The 15,838-nt window shown below is 46.2% G+C and overlaps 2 protein-coding genes and 1 pseudogene across 33 annotated transcripts; all 3 read left to right on the top strand.

Moving 5' to 3' along the window:
• Positions 1–3,419: 3,419 nt before the first annotated feature.
• On the top strand, positions 3,420–3,817 carry LOC123164517 (uncharacterized). The gene has a single exon (XM_044582026.1). The coding sequence runs from the start codon at positions 3,420–3,422 to the stop codon at positions 3,660–3,662; it is 243 nt and encodes an 80-aa protein (XP_044437961.1). The 3' UTR covers positions 3,663–3,817.
• Positions 3,818–5,834: 2,017 nt separating this feature from the next.
• LOC123169311 (uncharacterized) lies at positions 5,835–11,322 on the top strand. 32 transcript variants are annotated; one of them, XR_006484743.1, is made up of 7 exons: positions 5,835–6,179; positions 6,352–6,431; positions 6,536–6,609; positions 7,311–7,440; positions 7,530–7,609; positions 8,233–9,985; positions 10,455–11,322. XR_006484743.1 is itself a non-coding variant. In XM_044587149.1 (4 exons), the coding sequence occupies exons 1-4, from the start codon at positions 6,324–6,326 to the stop codon at positions 7,697–7,699; spliced, it is 375 nt and encodes a 124-aa protein (XP_044443084.1). In that variant the 5' UTR covers positions 6,186–6,323; the 3' UTR covers positions 7,700–8,220. The 32 variants fall into 32 exon arrangements, 2 of the variants coding, with proteins under 2 accessions (XP_044443084.1, XP_044443085.1); XR_006484742.1 differs by having other exon boundaries at positions 8,229–9,985; XR_006484732.1 differs by lacking the exon at positions 6,536–6,609 and adding an exon at positions 6,704–6,727 and having other exon boundaries at positions 7,311–7,383; positions 8,229–9,985; positions 10,455–11,321.
• A 1,200-nt stretch (positions 11,323–12,522) lies between these two features.
• On the top strand, positions 12,523–13,356 carry LOC123169310 (probable carboxylesterase 18; annotated as a pseudogene).
• The last annotated feature ends 2,482 nt before the right edge of the window (positions 13,357–15,838 follow it).

Below are 15,838 nucleotides of genomic sequence, written 5' to 3'. Positions count from 1 at the left end.
TCCCCCTCTGACGGCCACAATCCACCTCAGCACCTACGCGTCGTGAATGTGATGAGCCCCCTGCAACACGCGAGTTGGAACCACTCTGACACGACTACCTTCGTAGCCCAGGTAGGATCGTATGTGCTGGGGAGGAAGTGGGGACAAAGTTGTCCATACTTTTGCATCAGGGTGGAAGGTCGAGGACTCAGAATGGAGCCTGCCTGCTGCTTGCTGCCACTGCGGCCCTCTCGCATACGCCGGCGGCACCGCGACCTTCGGAAGGCAGCCGCCGCCACGTGGAGAAGGGGGCCTGAGGCTGTCGCATGGGAAAACACAATGGGCGGCGACGCAGATGCGGGATGGCGGCAACTGGATCGTGTGAGAGAATCAAGGAATGAGATGGATGGATTGGTCAAATTTATTGCTAAACGACATCCGTGTAGGTTTTGTACAAAGAAAAGGGTCACGAAATTAGAAGGACCTTTTCGAGGGTTTCGTGAAAAAACTCGCCACATGACGGTGGTCAACCCGCCACCCACGCAAGTCAAAGCTGATGCAGCGCGAATAGAATTGAGGGTGGCATACTTAGCAAATTTTAGGACCCAAATATGCATTTTCATAGTATTAGGAGTAACTTGACACCCCTCAAATAGTTTTAAGAGTTGTGGTGTACACAAAAAGATAGATGTTTTTTATGAAATATATTAGTCTCTCCGTCTGAATTTACTCGTCCTAGAAACGGATAAAAATGATTGTATATATAACTAAAATACATTTAGATACATCCATTTCTTTGATAATTATTTGTAGACAAGGGGGTATTAAACAGGTAATCAATTGTCACGACATATCTTATAAATACACCATGTTCCTTAATTTTAGAGCTCACTCCTTCGCCGACGCAAGGACCACCGCCTCGGAGGCGCATTTGTCGCCGTTGAACCCTTGAATAGATCTAAAGGACCTCACACTAAAAGTTGTCATTTCATGCAAACGGTGCGAAAATCCTAAGAGCAACTCTAGCAGATGCGCTATATCCTCATCGGCCCAGATAATTTGGGCCGATATAATTTTTTTGCCTTTTTTTGTGTGGCCCGGATAGGTTCTCTATATCGAGGCCAGTCTGTAATATTTTTACAAGTGGCCTGCAAAACCGCCCTTCTACCGCTAAATGTACGGGGTCGGCAGCGATTTAGGGTTTGTGTCTCGCATCTCCTTCGCCGCAATCCACCTCCTCCAAACCTCCCTTCCTATCTCCGGCGAGCGTGGGAGCGTGACCGCCTCTCCCGTAGCGGCGGTCGGTCCCCTTGGGCCGGCTTCAACTGCCTCCACGAAGCCCTCTACTCGCACACTGTGTGGTGTCGGGAGGCGGATGAGGAGCTCCTCGCCACGGAGCACGCCATGCCGGCCGGAGAAGAAGGGGCCATCAACAGGCTCGCCACGGCGAAGGAGGACCATGCCTACGCCCACGCTTGCCGCAAGTCGGCGGAGACGTTCTTCCTCGGTGTTAACAACTAAGCCGGCATCCCTAATCTATGTTAGATATATGTTTAATCTATGTTTTTAGCTATGTATGAACTCCGGTTTGTTGTAAACTTTGTAGTGGAAACTCGTTTTTAAATTTGCGGTATGCTATACCGGATCTGTTCTGCCAGGACCTTTGAGTTCCAGGAAACCCTATAACGATTTTACAGCACCGATTTATAGTGCATCTGCTAGAGTTGCTCTAACCTTGCCACCCCAGAACCACACAATGCTTTCCCACAGACCATGAGCCGTCATCCCAGATCCGATCTCTTTCCCTCTTGTTCTCAAAACTTGCCACAAAAACATTGTGACCCATCGATCTAAAGTCCACACCTTTTGGGTTGCCCAAAGCAGGGCGAAGAGCCTCTGCAATTGTGTTAACATGCAGAATTTTACAGTACAACACTTTGCCTGCCAATACCCAGAGTTGCTCCTCAGAATCATTGACTTCATCATCAATCAGCTTCACCTTTTCTTTATCAGTTAGATCCAACTTTTCTAGCATCTCTTCCATGTGCTCCTTCTCCCTATTCGCATCTTGCCTGCTTGTCATTGAACTCGCCATCGTCACCCGGCCTCTGATCCCGTCTGAAAATCGCCTTCGGTCAAGGGTGGGCAGGAGGAAACTAGCTAGCACCATACATGCATTGCACTGGTGAGAAGTACCTTTCCTCCAATATCCCTTGCGGCTAGGGCAAGCTCTCCCCTCCAGGTTTCGCGGGGGAACCCATGGATTCACCTCCCCTCTGCCTGCCGTTCTGGCGGCCTGTGGCGGGGAGGGGTATCCCGGCCTCCACTCCGGTTAGTAGTTTAGGTTAGTTTTTTTTAAGTTCTCGCGGGTGCAGCGCTCAGACGGATGGCAGCGCTTCTTCTTCTACTTTGTCTTTTGTGTTCCGAACCTTCTCGGGTTCATACATCTGGACGTAATCGACGAAGCTTCAGCGTAGATTCCTACCGTCGCCTTGCGGCGGTGAGGTTAGCATTTCTCGTCCTGTGGTGAGATTTGGTTCAAATGCTTCAGATCTATTCAAGTGTTTAACGAGGACGACTACATCTCTAGGGCGTTGGTCTTTAGCGGCATGTGCACGTAGACTTTGTAGTTGTCATCGACAAGATGATGCCAGCTTCGATAGGGGAGCTGCGACAGTGGCGCATCGGCGGCTCGTTCTCACGGCGGTAGTGGTCGTTCGGTGGTCTCGGAACCTCGATGTAATTTCTATTACCTTTAAGGTGTTTTGTTTCGATGATCTTTGATGATAGATCTGGTTCATTAGGGACATCAGGTCCTTCCTTGATCACCCCAAGCGAGCACACCAGGAAGAGAGGGCACATCAGGTCCTTAGGAGCACGTGCATGAAGAATTTCCGGCTATCGTCGACAAGGTTAAGCTGGCTTCGATAGGGAAGCAGCGACAGTGGCGCGTTGACGGCTCGACGATAGTGGTTGTTCGGAATCTCGAGGGAGCTAGGGACACCAGGTCTCACCTTGATCACCCCAAGTGAGCACACCCGGGAGAGAGGGCAGCGGAGTAGAAGATGGAGCCGCGACTCGAGGGATTGGAAAATCGCCCGATCGCCTTGTCGCCACCCTAGGAAAACGCTTCCGGGCGTGTCGAGGGAGAGTCACGGGGCTTGACTTGGCCAGCAATCGCACGCTCGATACTGTAAAACTCTAGTGGAGTAGCACTGATTAGTCCCGCACTCCCTTTCAAATCAAATCAAATCAAAGAAGATTGGTCCAGCACGAAAAACTGGACCGGTTCCACGGAGCGTTTCCGTCCGTGGCGGCTGAACGTCACGTCACGCTGCTAGTTCTACCTCACCGCCCCCCGGCACGGGGCTATAAAGCCGGCGCCACCACTGTGAGACGCACATTCCACACTCAGCCTGCACAAACAAGCACGGGATCGAATGGCTTTGGCGCCGGTGGAGTTCGTGGGCGCGAGGGACGGCGGGGAGGCGCTCTACTGCGCCATCATACTGTGGTTGTCCGTCATGTCGTGGACCATCTTCACCTGCGGCGGCGGGAGGAGGAGGAAGGGCCGTCGGGGCAGCCGGGACACCAAGGTCTTCATCGGCGCTGACCGCCTCTGCGACGGCACCGGGCCCAACTGCAGCGGCGGCTACGGCCTCTGCGGCTCCTGCGTCGACTAGCCTGGCCGAGCCGCCGGCCCCTGCCTACGTTTGGGCTTTTGGTTGGTAAGAGCATCTCCAGCCGTTGGCCCCCCAGGACGCATAAAAATCGCCCCCTGGGGGCGAGCCGGCGCTAAATCCGCGCTGGGGGCGGCGTCGCCCCAGGCGCCAAAATTGGCCCACTTTTCGGCCCACTTTCGGTGAATAAAGGGCCCATATGGGCGAGAATAGGCCCATATTCGGCGTGGTTCGCCGTGGCTCGGCTTTGAATTCTTCCATTTCCAATGCAACTTTTGTACATCCCTGCCAAGCAAATGGGCAATTCTTCCATTTTCAATGCATGCAATCGATGCTTCCAAGCATCCCACGAAATCCTCTTGCTGCATTCTGTGCTAGGATCCGAGCAGTGTCTTCCGCATTGGGTGTTCTCAAGTATTGCGGTCCAAACACTGCCACCACTGCCCGACAGAACTTGTAGAAACACTCTATGCTGGTTGACTCGGCCATGCGCCCATAGTCGTCAAGTGAATCACCGGGAGCTCCGTATGCAAGCATCCTCATCGTTGTCGTGCACTTCTGGATGGAGGTGAATCCAAGGGCGCCGGTGCAATCCATCTTGCACTTGAAGTAGTTGTCGAACTCCCTGATGGAATTCACAATCCTGAGGAAGAGCTTTCGGCTCATCCGATAACGGCGCCGAAATGTTTTCTCGCCGTGAAGTGGAGTATCGGCGAAGTAGTCGGAGTAGAGCATGCAGTAGCCTTCGAGACGATGCCGGTTCTTTGCTTTCACCCGCCCCGACGCCGAGCCACCTCGCCGCGGCTTTTCATTGCTCGCCAACAGCTGGGCGAGGGCGGCGAGCACCATGAGATGCTCTTCTTCCTGGACGCCGGCCTTGGCTTCCTCCTCCAGCAGCGCGGCGAGCGCTTCCTCGTCATCCGAGTCCATCGCCGAGGCAGGCAAATCGCCGAACACCTTGCGCCCGGTGGGCGTGTACCCGCTGCTGAACTGCCCCTCCGCGCCCGGAAACGCCCAGCTGCTGTTGGAGGGGCTGCCGCGGCGAAGCTCTGCTATTTTTCCGGCGGGGAATGGCTATCTAGCGGTGAAGGGCGGGCGGCACCGGGATATAGCTAGTGGCGGCCGAGGGCGCGGGGGTGGGAGGCGAGTCGGGGAAGAAAATCATGACCTTTTCCCTGACGGTGTGGGCCAGCCGCGCTTTTCCCTTGCGCCGGAGCCCCCAATTGCCCCCCAGTGCGCCGGGTTCGGCCTGTGACCGCCGGGCGGAAAAAAGGGCCGAACCGGCGATTTTCGGCGTCCTGGGAAGCGACTGGGGCGTTTTTTTGGTGCCGGCGCCGAAAAAGTGGCCTGGGGGCCTGTTGAGGGCGCGGCTGAAGATGCTCTAATAACTGGAACTCGTGTAATTGGGCGTCAAAAGTATCATATATGTCTATGATGTGGCGTGATGAAGATCGAACTCATCTTCTCTTCTCCGGGCAACTTCTTCTAGCATGTACTCCCGTTCGTCTGGAATTATTTGTTATTAAAATGAATGTATCTACAACTAAAATACATCTAGATTTTAATGACAAGTATTTTCGGACGGAGGGAGTATGTATATAGTTTTAGCGATCGATGAGATGAGCTACGCACGTATGCACAAGGAGTAGGTCCATCGCTGTGGGACGTGTTGCCCTTTGCTGGGGTCCACCTAAACCAAGTGGATCAATGGTAATATATGGCGCATGCATGTTAAAGTGGTTTTTTTTTGGTGCCTGTCGAGAGGTAAAAGGCAGATTGAACATATAAACACCGCTACACTACCCGCCCAGGAAGCACTTGCGATCGCTAAGGCTGCGTTCAGTTTCTATCCACTCCTTTAACTCCGCTCCCGGAGCGGACCACACTTTAGCCTAATTTGCCGGAGCTGCCAAAACCCAGCTCCCCAACTCCGCGGAGTGAGGAAGTTCCGAACAGGGCCTAAGTCAGCTGGTCCGTTCGATTTCACAGCGACAGGATTTTTACAGTGCTGTCAAAGTCTTAGCCATTGGTTATTCGTGACTCCTTTGTTTCAATTTTTTGCATGACGGGTGGGCCTCAAATTTTCCCGGGCCCAGGGTGAGAAAAGGAAGAGTCGTGGGGCTGAATCGTGGTGCATGGTGAAAACCTAGCCACCAATCCCTCGCATCCCTGAACAGTCAATCCCTCCACTCCCCTCGAGCCCCGCTCCCCTCCTCCCCTGCCCTCATCTGCGCCGCCTCCTCCTCCCTTGCGTCCGCCTACTCCCCCCTGCATCGCCGCCTCCTCCCCTTCTCCCCTGCTCACCACTAAGCCGCCTCCTCTGCCCCTTCACTTTTCTCTCCTGCGGCGGCGACGACCTGCAGGCAAAAGGCGACGCTGACGGTGCTCGATTCGATCTGCAGGAGAGAGAGAAGATAAGAGGGAGAGAGAGAGAAGGAAGGAGAGGAGGGAGAACTCCGTTGCCGCCGCGTGCCGTGCTTCTGGATCGACCGCTGCCTGACCAAGGGATAAGAGTATGAGGTAAAAACTAAAAACCCTAGCCACCATGCTCCTGTGTGGGCTGCATCCCCACATCTCCTGTTTCATTATTTCACCATCGCTGCCTCTTCTCCTCTTCGTTGCTCTGCTTCTTCCCCTGATTCCTCTTTTTCATTTTTTCTCTTTATGGCACCGCCGGGGATGAGAGGAGCAGCTGCTGAAGCAGGCGCGGCGCTGGTGCACTGCTGGCGAAGCGGTCGTCAACGGTGTCGTCGACGTCGTCCTTGGCAGAAGGTAAGCCAAGATCAATCTCTCACAATATACCTTTGTGGTCTGTGTTCTTATGAAACTTAGTGATTGGACTTTCTCTGTTATGTTTCACACATTGCTACTTTTAGTTATCCCCATTGGCTTGCGGATATGCTCCTGCTGAGTTGTTCTTGTTTATTTTCTCTATCCAACATCATTGCAGGTTGGTGCTTCCTCTCCTTCTCACTACAGCTACCTATGCCTCTATTATTCTAGGATTTTGCAAGTTAAATACTCATGTGTGCTGAACTGAAAAGTTCTCTATGCAACATCTATTGCAGGTTGGTGTTTCCTACCTATGCCTCTATTATTCTAGGATTTTGAAAGTTAATTGCTCATGTGTGCTGAATTGAAAAGCTCAATGAAAGGCACTTATTTCTATGCACAAATGCTTTTGTTGCTATAAGAATCTGTAGAGAAGAAAGCATTTAGCACTGCTGCCCCTGCTGTACATAATTAGAGGAATAGTTTGGTTCAGTTAGAGGAATTGGTGTTTTTGGATAGTAATGTTTGGGCCAATTCTGGGCTGATCAGTCCATAATTTCAAGAGTCTCCAAATATAAGTTGTAGTGTAGGTCTCAAGCTTTCCAAAGAGTATTTGTTTGTGCTTTTTGGCCGGGCAGTTTCAGAGCAGCCATCAATTTAATTTGTTGTCCAGGAAGTTATTATCCTGAGCGCAGTTTTTTCATTTGCCAGTTTAGGGCCTATTAGAGGTTGAATAAAAATAACTTTCAACATGAAAGTTGTAGATAAGTTTCTGTAGATGCTTATACACTTATAGTTTGTCCGAATTCCTCTTCTATATCGAATCCTATAAAAATATTAAAGGAGGTTGTACTATGTTGGACAAAATTTCATTCTCAGCTTCATCGGCGTCAGCTTCATCACCAAGAGGACGGACTCCGAAAGGCAACCTCCTCCCAAGGCGCCAGGACCGGTAACTCCCGGAACGTCCATCCTTCCTTCCATTATTTTCTGGTGATGCGCCGTTAGGGTTCGTGTTCATTGCCATTTTGGATTCATATGTGAAGTCTATTGTTGTTAATTACATTTAACTAATTTCTTAATTCATGGTTGTTTTAGTTGCTGACCATATGATTGGTAGCATTGGACAGAAGAGGGCCAGCAACAAACAGAAGCAACCACTATCCTCTCCAGAACATGTATATCTTCAGTTTTGGTTGCCGTTCGTTTACTTGCCAACAAGCGACACTGAGCTCACATATTTACTGTTTGCTTTGTTATATACTTAATCTGCTAGACAAAGTGTAAAAGGGAAATTCATGCTCGACAATTTTGTATATTTATAAACCTAGATGCCACTCTAATTGGTTTTACTTCTTCCATATATTTTTCTCCTCCCAGTGTGTATAAATAGTGCACAAAGTTAATTTCTTTTCCTTCTCGACCGCATCTAATTTTAAAGAAGTTAGAGGAATCTGAGAGATACACAACCAGAAGAATTTTGTTTCTTTGACTTTTCGACCGTGTCTAACTTTTGGTAAAAGAGAGAGGAATTTGAGATAGATAGACAACCTGAAGAGCTTTGAACAACTTTGAACGTTTGAGTATGCCGCCGGCCTCCTCACCGCCGCTGTCGCGTGGCTGGCACCAGTGTGTGTGGCAGCTGCTGAGATGGGCGCAGTTTACTCCCGGTTCCGTGATGGTGTTGAAAAGCACCTTAACTGAGCCAAGGAATTTAGTAGCATTGTGGGATGATTAACCAAAATTTGTCCTCTTCCTATACTATCTTCTCATATTATAATTTTGGTGTCCTGGTAGGCAGGGATCAGCTTTGGTGGCATCCGATGCTCGCAAGCCATGGCGTTAGAGCAGAGGAAGCTGACATGGTGTTGAAATTCAGATGGTCATTGTGATCGACCAGATGCTGCGCCTCATGTCACCCCGAGCCTCCAGGGCTTGTTAGCGGTGCAAGTGCTCGTTTCCCATATGCTTGCAAGTGCTCGTTTCCCATATGCTTGCCCACTCCTGTCTCGCATCAATCTTTCATTTATTTCCCTAAAATTCCTCTAATTTTGTTGTGTGCATGTCTAAGAAAGAAATAAGAGGAATAAGCTATGGTACGTCTTGGCGAAGTACATTATTTCCCTGGCTTGTGAAATTAATGCGCCCAAATTCGCGTACAGTCTGGTTTCGGACTAACAATGGCTCGTTGTGTTATATTGCAACTAAAAAAAGAGATGGACATAATAAAGAAGCTTGGTGAACAAATATATATCTGAACCCTCTACACAATATAGATGCTATAATTTTTGGTAAATGGAAGTTAGATCCAGATTCTTAAAAATATTATCCTTCAGTCTTATACATACAAGGTACTGTCCTGGCATGGATATAGCCTGCAACCCGCATCTCTAAACAACGCAAACCTATCCACAATCATAAACTTGTGTATTGATCCTCTATTCGGATTTCTTATTAGCTCATTCTAGCCTGTATGAACTTTTTGTGTTTGCGACATTGGCCCAATGCATTTCGGTCGATATATATGTGATGCCATTGGTTGGCCTGGATCGGATAGCTAGGTTTGATCGGTTCGGTTAATATATGTTTATGTTTTGGTTTAGGTTTCAGCACCTTTTGATGCGTGTGCATGCTGCCATTGAGTAACTTGATGTGTTTTCCTGGCTATTCTATTTGCATTCACAAGTATAGGATAGTCATTTTGATTCAGTTAAGATATGTTCAGATTTCTGTTTAGATTTTGGCACCTTCTAAATGTGCTACCATGGGGTAGCCTGGGTCTATTTTAATGGCAATAGGACCTGCAAGTGCATGGCCCACTTCTAATAGTCCTAGAAGCGACCGAAATTGTTGCTATTTTGACTTTGTCTGCTACATGGACTGCTGTTCTGATCTCTATGTTTTCCCGTTGCTTCATTCAGTATGTCCACGTCAAACCAGAAATGACATGCATTTGTATGATGATAGCTTAGCACTCGATGATAAATGTGATGTTGTTTTATGTTAATGTGAAACCCGATCTATCGGTTGTTAGTTTGAATCAGTACCCAAGCCATCCTCCTCACTGCCCTCCTCTTAGATATTTAGGTAGTTCTTCCTTCTTGGTAACAATGAGAAAACAATTAGGTTGGTTACACAGTATACTTCATGATTGCAGTAGGCACAAAATGCTTGGCAGACTAAAATAACTCATTTCTATTATCAAGCTCTAAGTGTATATTGAGATGCCTTTGTACAATGAAAGATCCATGGGGTTGTAGGTTTGTTTGCTTGTAGATTTTCGTGCAGATATTTGAATTGTGCAAATATTTAATTTGAGTTATAATTTGTTGTCTCTCGATGTCGCTAATTTTGTATGAGCTGTAGGTGACCATCATCATGTTCTTTCTATGTTTTATAGACAATGTTTTCTTTCTAATATTTAGTTTTATTCCAAGATTAATGATGCTTTCACTCTATTTTCAGATTGACAATTTCCGCCGACCCTTGTTGCACTCAATGATGGTTGATGCCAACGTGGTCCATTAGCATCCTGGTTGTGGTTCTTAGTCCTGGTAATGTGCTGCTCCTTGCCTTCTTTCTTTGGTCGGTGCAGAGATATGCATGTGATGTGAGTCTGTGTGCTAATGATGATGCTGGTATGTTGTGTTCTATTCTCTCTTCTAGATTTCCTTACAATCATATTGTTGCGTTTGAGGTAGTTAGAAGCTTTATGCTGCTTATGTCTATTAATTTGGCTGAAAGCACATTGTATGAAGTTGATTCATCAGCATCTTCTTAGGTTTCTGCATGTGGGGAAGAGGGTCATAGCACTCGCAAGTTAAAAGCTTATGTGAATTTCAGGGAAAAGATGCTCTAGATATAATGTATGGTGGCCTGATATAATGAACCCGGAATAGTTCTGGTGCCGTTCTGTTGCTCTGCATCTGTTGAATCGGCTCTGTTTCATATGTGTTTTGCTGGTTTCTGTGCCTACATTGCTATGCTTATGTTCTTATGGCTTTGTCTGGGTTTATTCTCCAGGTTTGAAGAGCTGCTCTGTTTGTTTGTGCTGGCAACATCTATGCGGTCAAGCTCAGGCCTCCAAAGAACATCTCTGCAAACTCAAGATTTTTTGTCATTGTTCAATTCCAGACCGAGGCACATGCTTCGCTGGTGTTGAATGCGGCCTAAGGGAATGCACTTACGAGTGCAAGTACTTATCTGAAGATTCAATATGCAGAGCGTGACATTGTTCCGAGACCAAGAACGATGATGTTTAATCTACAGGGTGCAACACTGCATTTTGGCTGCCTTATGAGGGAAAGAGTTCTATCTATTCTGTGGAGCGGAAGGGATGTTTCTGTTGAGTTTGGATTTGCCAAGACGGAGGCCACCGCCACTCTCGACGCCCTCTGTTGCACGCTCTCGCCGGCGGCGTTCGCAAAGCCTTGTCGTGGCGCTGCAAGTGTTGCCCCCCTCCTCCCCAAGGGCAAGGTGAAGGAAGGTGCCTGTGTGGTTCTTCTGCAGCTCGCAGCGAGGATTGCTGTGTCCAACCTGCACAAGAATGCCAAGAAGTCCTTCTCGGAGATGTAAACCACGGCGCATGTTTCTGCCATGATTTCCTTCGGCTGGATTTCATGGATTTAGGTGTTGAAAAATTATGGGCTCTCGATGCAGGATTAAGGACATGTACCTGCACTACAACGAGAGATCTGGGCTATATCTTTGTGGCTTCCAAACTTGAAATGTTTGCTTGGAAGTTAGTTTAGTTTTCTGTTGTGGATTCACAGCTTCTCACATGTAAATCCTTTTAAGTGTTGTGATCCATTGTCTAGATTTTTTTCCTTGGTAAGGTTCAAACTTTATACTTCGTGTACATCGCGGGGACGGTTGAGAGGCTACTATTGCTGAAAGTGAAGTGTCGTTGACTTAATCTTGCCTTGAGATTCGGTCCTCATAAGGATGAAAGGACAAAACTTAACCAAAGACTTGGACTATATGTATCAGCCAATGCATGAAAAGGGCAAGGCTTAATCAAATCTTTGGGCTATACTATATCCCGACAAATGGATAGAAGGACAAGACTTAATCAAAGACTTTAATTGTATGTATCAACCAATACATTGAAGGGCAAGTCTTAATATCAGACATAGAACATATTATGTCCAAGAAATGGATTTTTATTTTGCGAAAAATGTCCAACAAATGGATGAAATGACATGACTTAATCGAAGACCTGGACCATATGTCTCAACCAATGGGTAGAAGGGCAAGACTTTTAAGACAAGACTCAACCAATGCATGGAAGGGTATGTGAAGACTTGGACTATGTTTCTAGACGCACCGCTGGGATGTGGGTTGGGCGGGAAGAACTTTATTCCATCTTCAGTGAACCGCCACTGCTTCGCCTTTTTGAATAGGACACAAACCCTAAGCAAACTAAAAAACACCATGAAACAAAGCAGGAGCCCTTCCATCGGAAAGGGCTTAGATCCACCGCACCTCCATGGCCCTAAGACCGCATGAGGCAAGGCAGATCAGCGGCGACGTCAGCGGGAGGCAGGGAAACCTTATTTGCTGGAGTCACTCGTGGGGAGAAGGGAGAAAACTTTAAGCACCAAACTTGGGTTTTAAACACAAGCAAACACCATTTCCCAGGATAATGATATTCATAGGAACCTAAAAGACTGGAATATTGAATTTCATAAATCATTTGAATTTGTTTAGAAGAATACATCTTGAATATGCTTGAAACTATATTCCTATTGGAAATAGATGTATTCCCGTATCTATTGATCCACGGTATATCGATTTTAGTGAGAAAAAGCTTATAGTAAATTGGGATTGCTAAATCTCAGTCGATCAGACCAAGTCTCGGTCTATCCTATATTCATAAGATTTTACATGAAGATCCGTGCAAAATTTTCTACTCCCTCCGTTCCTAAATGTAAGTCTTTCTAGAGATTTCAACAAATGACTACACACGAAACAAAATGAATGAATATATATTATAAAATATGTCTAGATACATCCCTATATTGTTGTTCATTTGAAATGTCTAAAAAGACTTGCTCCCGGCCGGCTTAATTTAGCACCGGAGAAGGGAGAAATGGAGACCAAGGCGAAGAACCAAGAAACGGCTGCCGACGAGAGCCCCCGGCCGGCGCTGCCGTGGACAGTGAGGCTCCAGCTATTCGCGCTCGACACCGCCTTCGACCTCTCGCAGCGCCGCGACGGCACGATCAACCGCTGGCTCTTCTCCCTCGGCGACCGGCAGACGCCCGCGAGGCTGCGCCCGGACGCATCCGGCGTCCGCTCAGCCGATGTTACCGTCGACGCCTCCCAAACCTTTGGGCGCGGGTCTACTCCCGCACGGCAGAGGCGGCCGGGTCGACCCCGCTCCCCGTCATCGTGTACTTCCGCGGCCTCCACGCTCGTGGACGGCATGTGCCGTCGCTTTTGCCGCGAGCTGGGCTCCGTCGTCGTCTCCGTCAACTACCGCCTCGCGCCCGAGCACCGCTACCCGGCCGCCTACGAGGACTGCGTGGACGTGCTCCGCTACCTCGGATCCAGCTCCACCGGCCTCCCTGCCGGCGACATCTCCGTCCCGGCGGTCGACCTTTCGCGCTGCTTCGGCATCATCCTGATGCAGCCGTGCTTCGGCGGCGAGGAGCGCACGGAGGCGGAGCTGAGGCTGGAGGGCGTGGCGCCGATGCTGAACATGCGCCGCACGGACTGGTCGTGGAGGGCGTTCCTGCCGGAGGGGGCGGACCGGAACCACCCGCCGGCGCACGTCACGGGCGAGGCGGGCCCGGAGCCCGAGCTGGCGGGGGCGTTCCGCTGCTTGATGAGACGAGCTCCAACTCTGTGTGCGTCTTTTGGTTTTCTAAAGTCGTTTGCAGGACCCAAATCTAATTTCTCGAGAGTACATGACATTCTCTAATCCACCGTCACGTTCTATACAAGTATTTTAGAGAAGTATAATACTGTACTTAGTAGGCTATAGGTCTGGTTATGTGGCACTTTTGTCTGCAAGAGTCAGTTTCTCTTCAGAAGTCAAAAAAGTCAAAAAAAAAACCCAGTATAATACTTAGGCCTCCTTTGGTTTGAAGGAATTTCATAGAAATTCTAGAGGATATGATTCTTGTAGGATTTTTTCCTTTAGAGCCCTTTGGTTCATAGCAATGGATTCCTATTCCTACATAGGATTAGTTCCTATCCTCCACATTTTATAGGAAAATAAAAATGAGCCTAGACTCAATGGAAAAATTCCTTTGGTGTCAATCAAATGACATATCGTTTCCTATTCCTACTCATAGGATTTGAGATACATGTCATCTCATTTCCTATAAAATTCCTATTCCTATGATAATCCATCCTATGAACCAAAAGAGGCCTTAGTAGGCTACAACTATTTTTAGAAAAAGTCAAAAAAGTTTAGAAGATTTTTTTAGAATAAACATGACTTTCTTTTGCACTACTACCTCCGTCTCATTGCATAAGTCATTCACGTAGTTCTAGGTCGACAATTTAACTATCTAAATATGTATTATATGTGACAAAAAATATATATTTAGAAACTATATCCGTGTAGAAATCTAGTGATATACTTTTCATGACATATGACACATATTTAATTCCTTAAATCGATGTCCTACAACTACGCGAATGACTTATACATCGAGATGGAGGGAGTAGTATATAAATTTTAACGACTAAAAAACCAGCGTTGACTTCAGGGCAGAAAAAAACAAAAAATATTGCAATTACAAGTCACCATTCACACTGTTTTTGCCGAATATTTTGTTTTCTTAAATGAAGTCAATGTTTTTTTCCTTTTGTGGATTTTTCTTTACAATTATAATGGAAGGTCAAGTGACTACTCACACTATTTGTCTTTCTTATTGAGAGCTACTCAGATGTTAAAGCACACCGAAAATTGACACTGACATTACACACTCAAACATCTTCCACAACAAAAATAAGTTTTTTTTTGGATTTTTTATTTTATTTTACTGTTCATAGCCGGGAGCAGAGGAGGTCGTGATTCAAAACGCTGCTCTCGCAAATTAAATGTTTGATTACATTTAAGAACATAACAAACATGCCCGTGCGTTGCAACGGGAGAAAAATAATCTCATCCCTCATGCACACACCCGACGATGTCAACAAATTCCTTTAAATTCTTCACGACACTACATGACAAACAACATGATAAATTGTGTTGCGCAATAAAATAAGTATAAGTTGTTTTTTTAAATGTACTCAATGTATTTTCAATTTATTATTATACAAAAGAAATATCTATCTAGTTGCTTCTACATGTTTACGCCTTTTTGTAGCACTCCTCGGTGATGCCCAAAAAATATTACATTTGGATAGAAATAGGAAACTACATTTTTCAAATTCACAAACATTTTCTATAAATCTGTGAACAAATCTTAACCTGTCGTTTAAAAGTCATGATTTTTTTGAATTGGCGATTTCGATTCAATGAACTTCTTTTGCTATTCACGATCATTTTTTGGGTTTTTGAACATTGAAAAATGATCATGAACATTTTTTAATTAAGGTTGTATCGTAAACAAAACTTTGGAAATGATTAATATAATAGCATATTTGAAATCTACACGATTTTTTGAGAGATTTTCGTATATGACATGTTAGATTTGGATTCTGGGTTTGAAAGTTGTGAGTTAAAAAAACATTTGAATGTGCCCGAATATCGGAAAAATAAAAATAGAGTAGCTGGGCCGAAAATGGGTGAAGCTAATACCACGACGACACTGAAGCGCTTTTGATATATGGCATGGGCTTACCTTAAATAAACCAAAGCCGTCCGTGATTTTAGAAGGAAAAAAACGAACCAAGGGTAATTATTTACAACTCCAAGGGTAATTTTAACGACGGACGGGCAGAAGCACTCCTTGCTTTATTATTAGGTAGAGATTTAAAAAGGTTTGTTTTTCGTGACATACTAGAGGACAACGCACACTTTGCCGCACCACTTTTCAGTTTTGGCATTAATTCTATTTTTTCTCCCAACAGTTATTGGGTCAATTTACGTTTGTTTTTTTAGTGGAGTCATTTTACATTTCATGCATACCGTTGAGGTGGTGGAGCAAACTCGGACCCCACAAGCGCTATTTGGTTGGCCATATAGGCCAGTCCTTTAGATTTTCGGAAGGTTTCGCTCATTTTTTTCTTTTCTTTTTTCTCATCCCGGTTCTTTTACTATTTTTCATATTTGCTTATATTTATATTTATTTTTTACTTTCATTTATTTGTTGGATATTATTAGCTTATTAATATTTTTCAAATTAAGGAGCTTAATATAGATTCTTGGACATTTCTCCAAATTCATAAATGTTTTCTTCAAAATTTTGAACATTTTTCAAATATCTACTAAAATAATTTCATATCCA

The sequence above is a fragment of the Triticum aestivum genome, chromosome 7D (genome assembly GCF_018294505.1).
Source record: "Triticum aestivum cultivar Chinese Spring chromosome 7D, IWGSC CS RefSeq v2.1, whole genome shotgun sequence".
Lineage (NCBI taxonomy): Eukaryota > Viridiplantae > Streptophyta > Magnoliopsida > Poales > Poaceae > Triticum > Triticum aestivum.
This window is presented reverse-complemented; position numbering and strand designations above follow the sequence as displayed.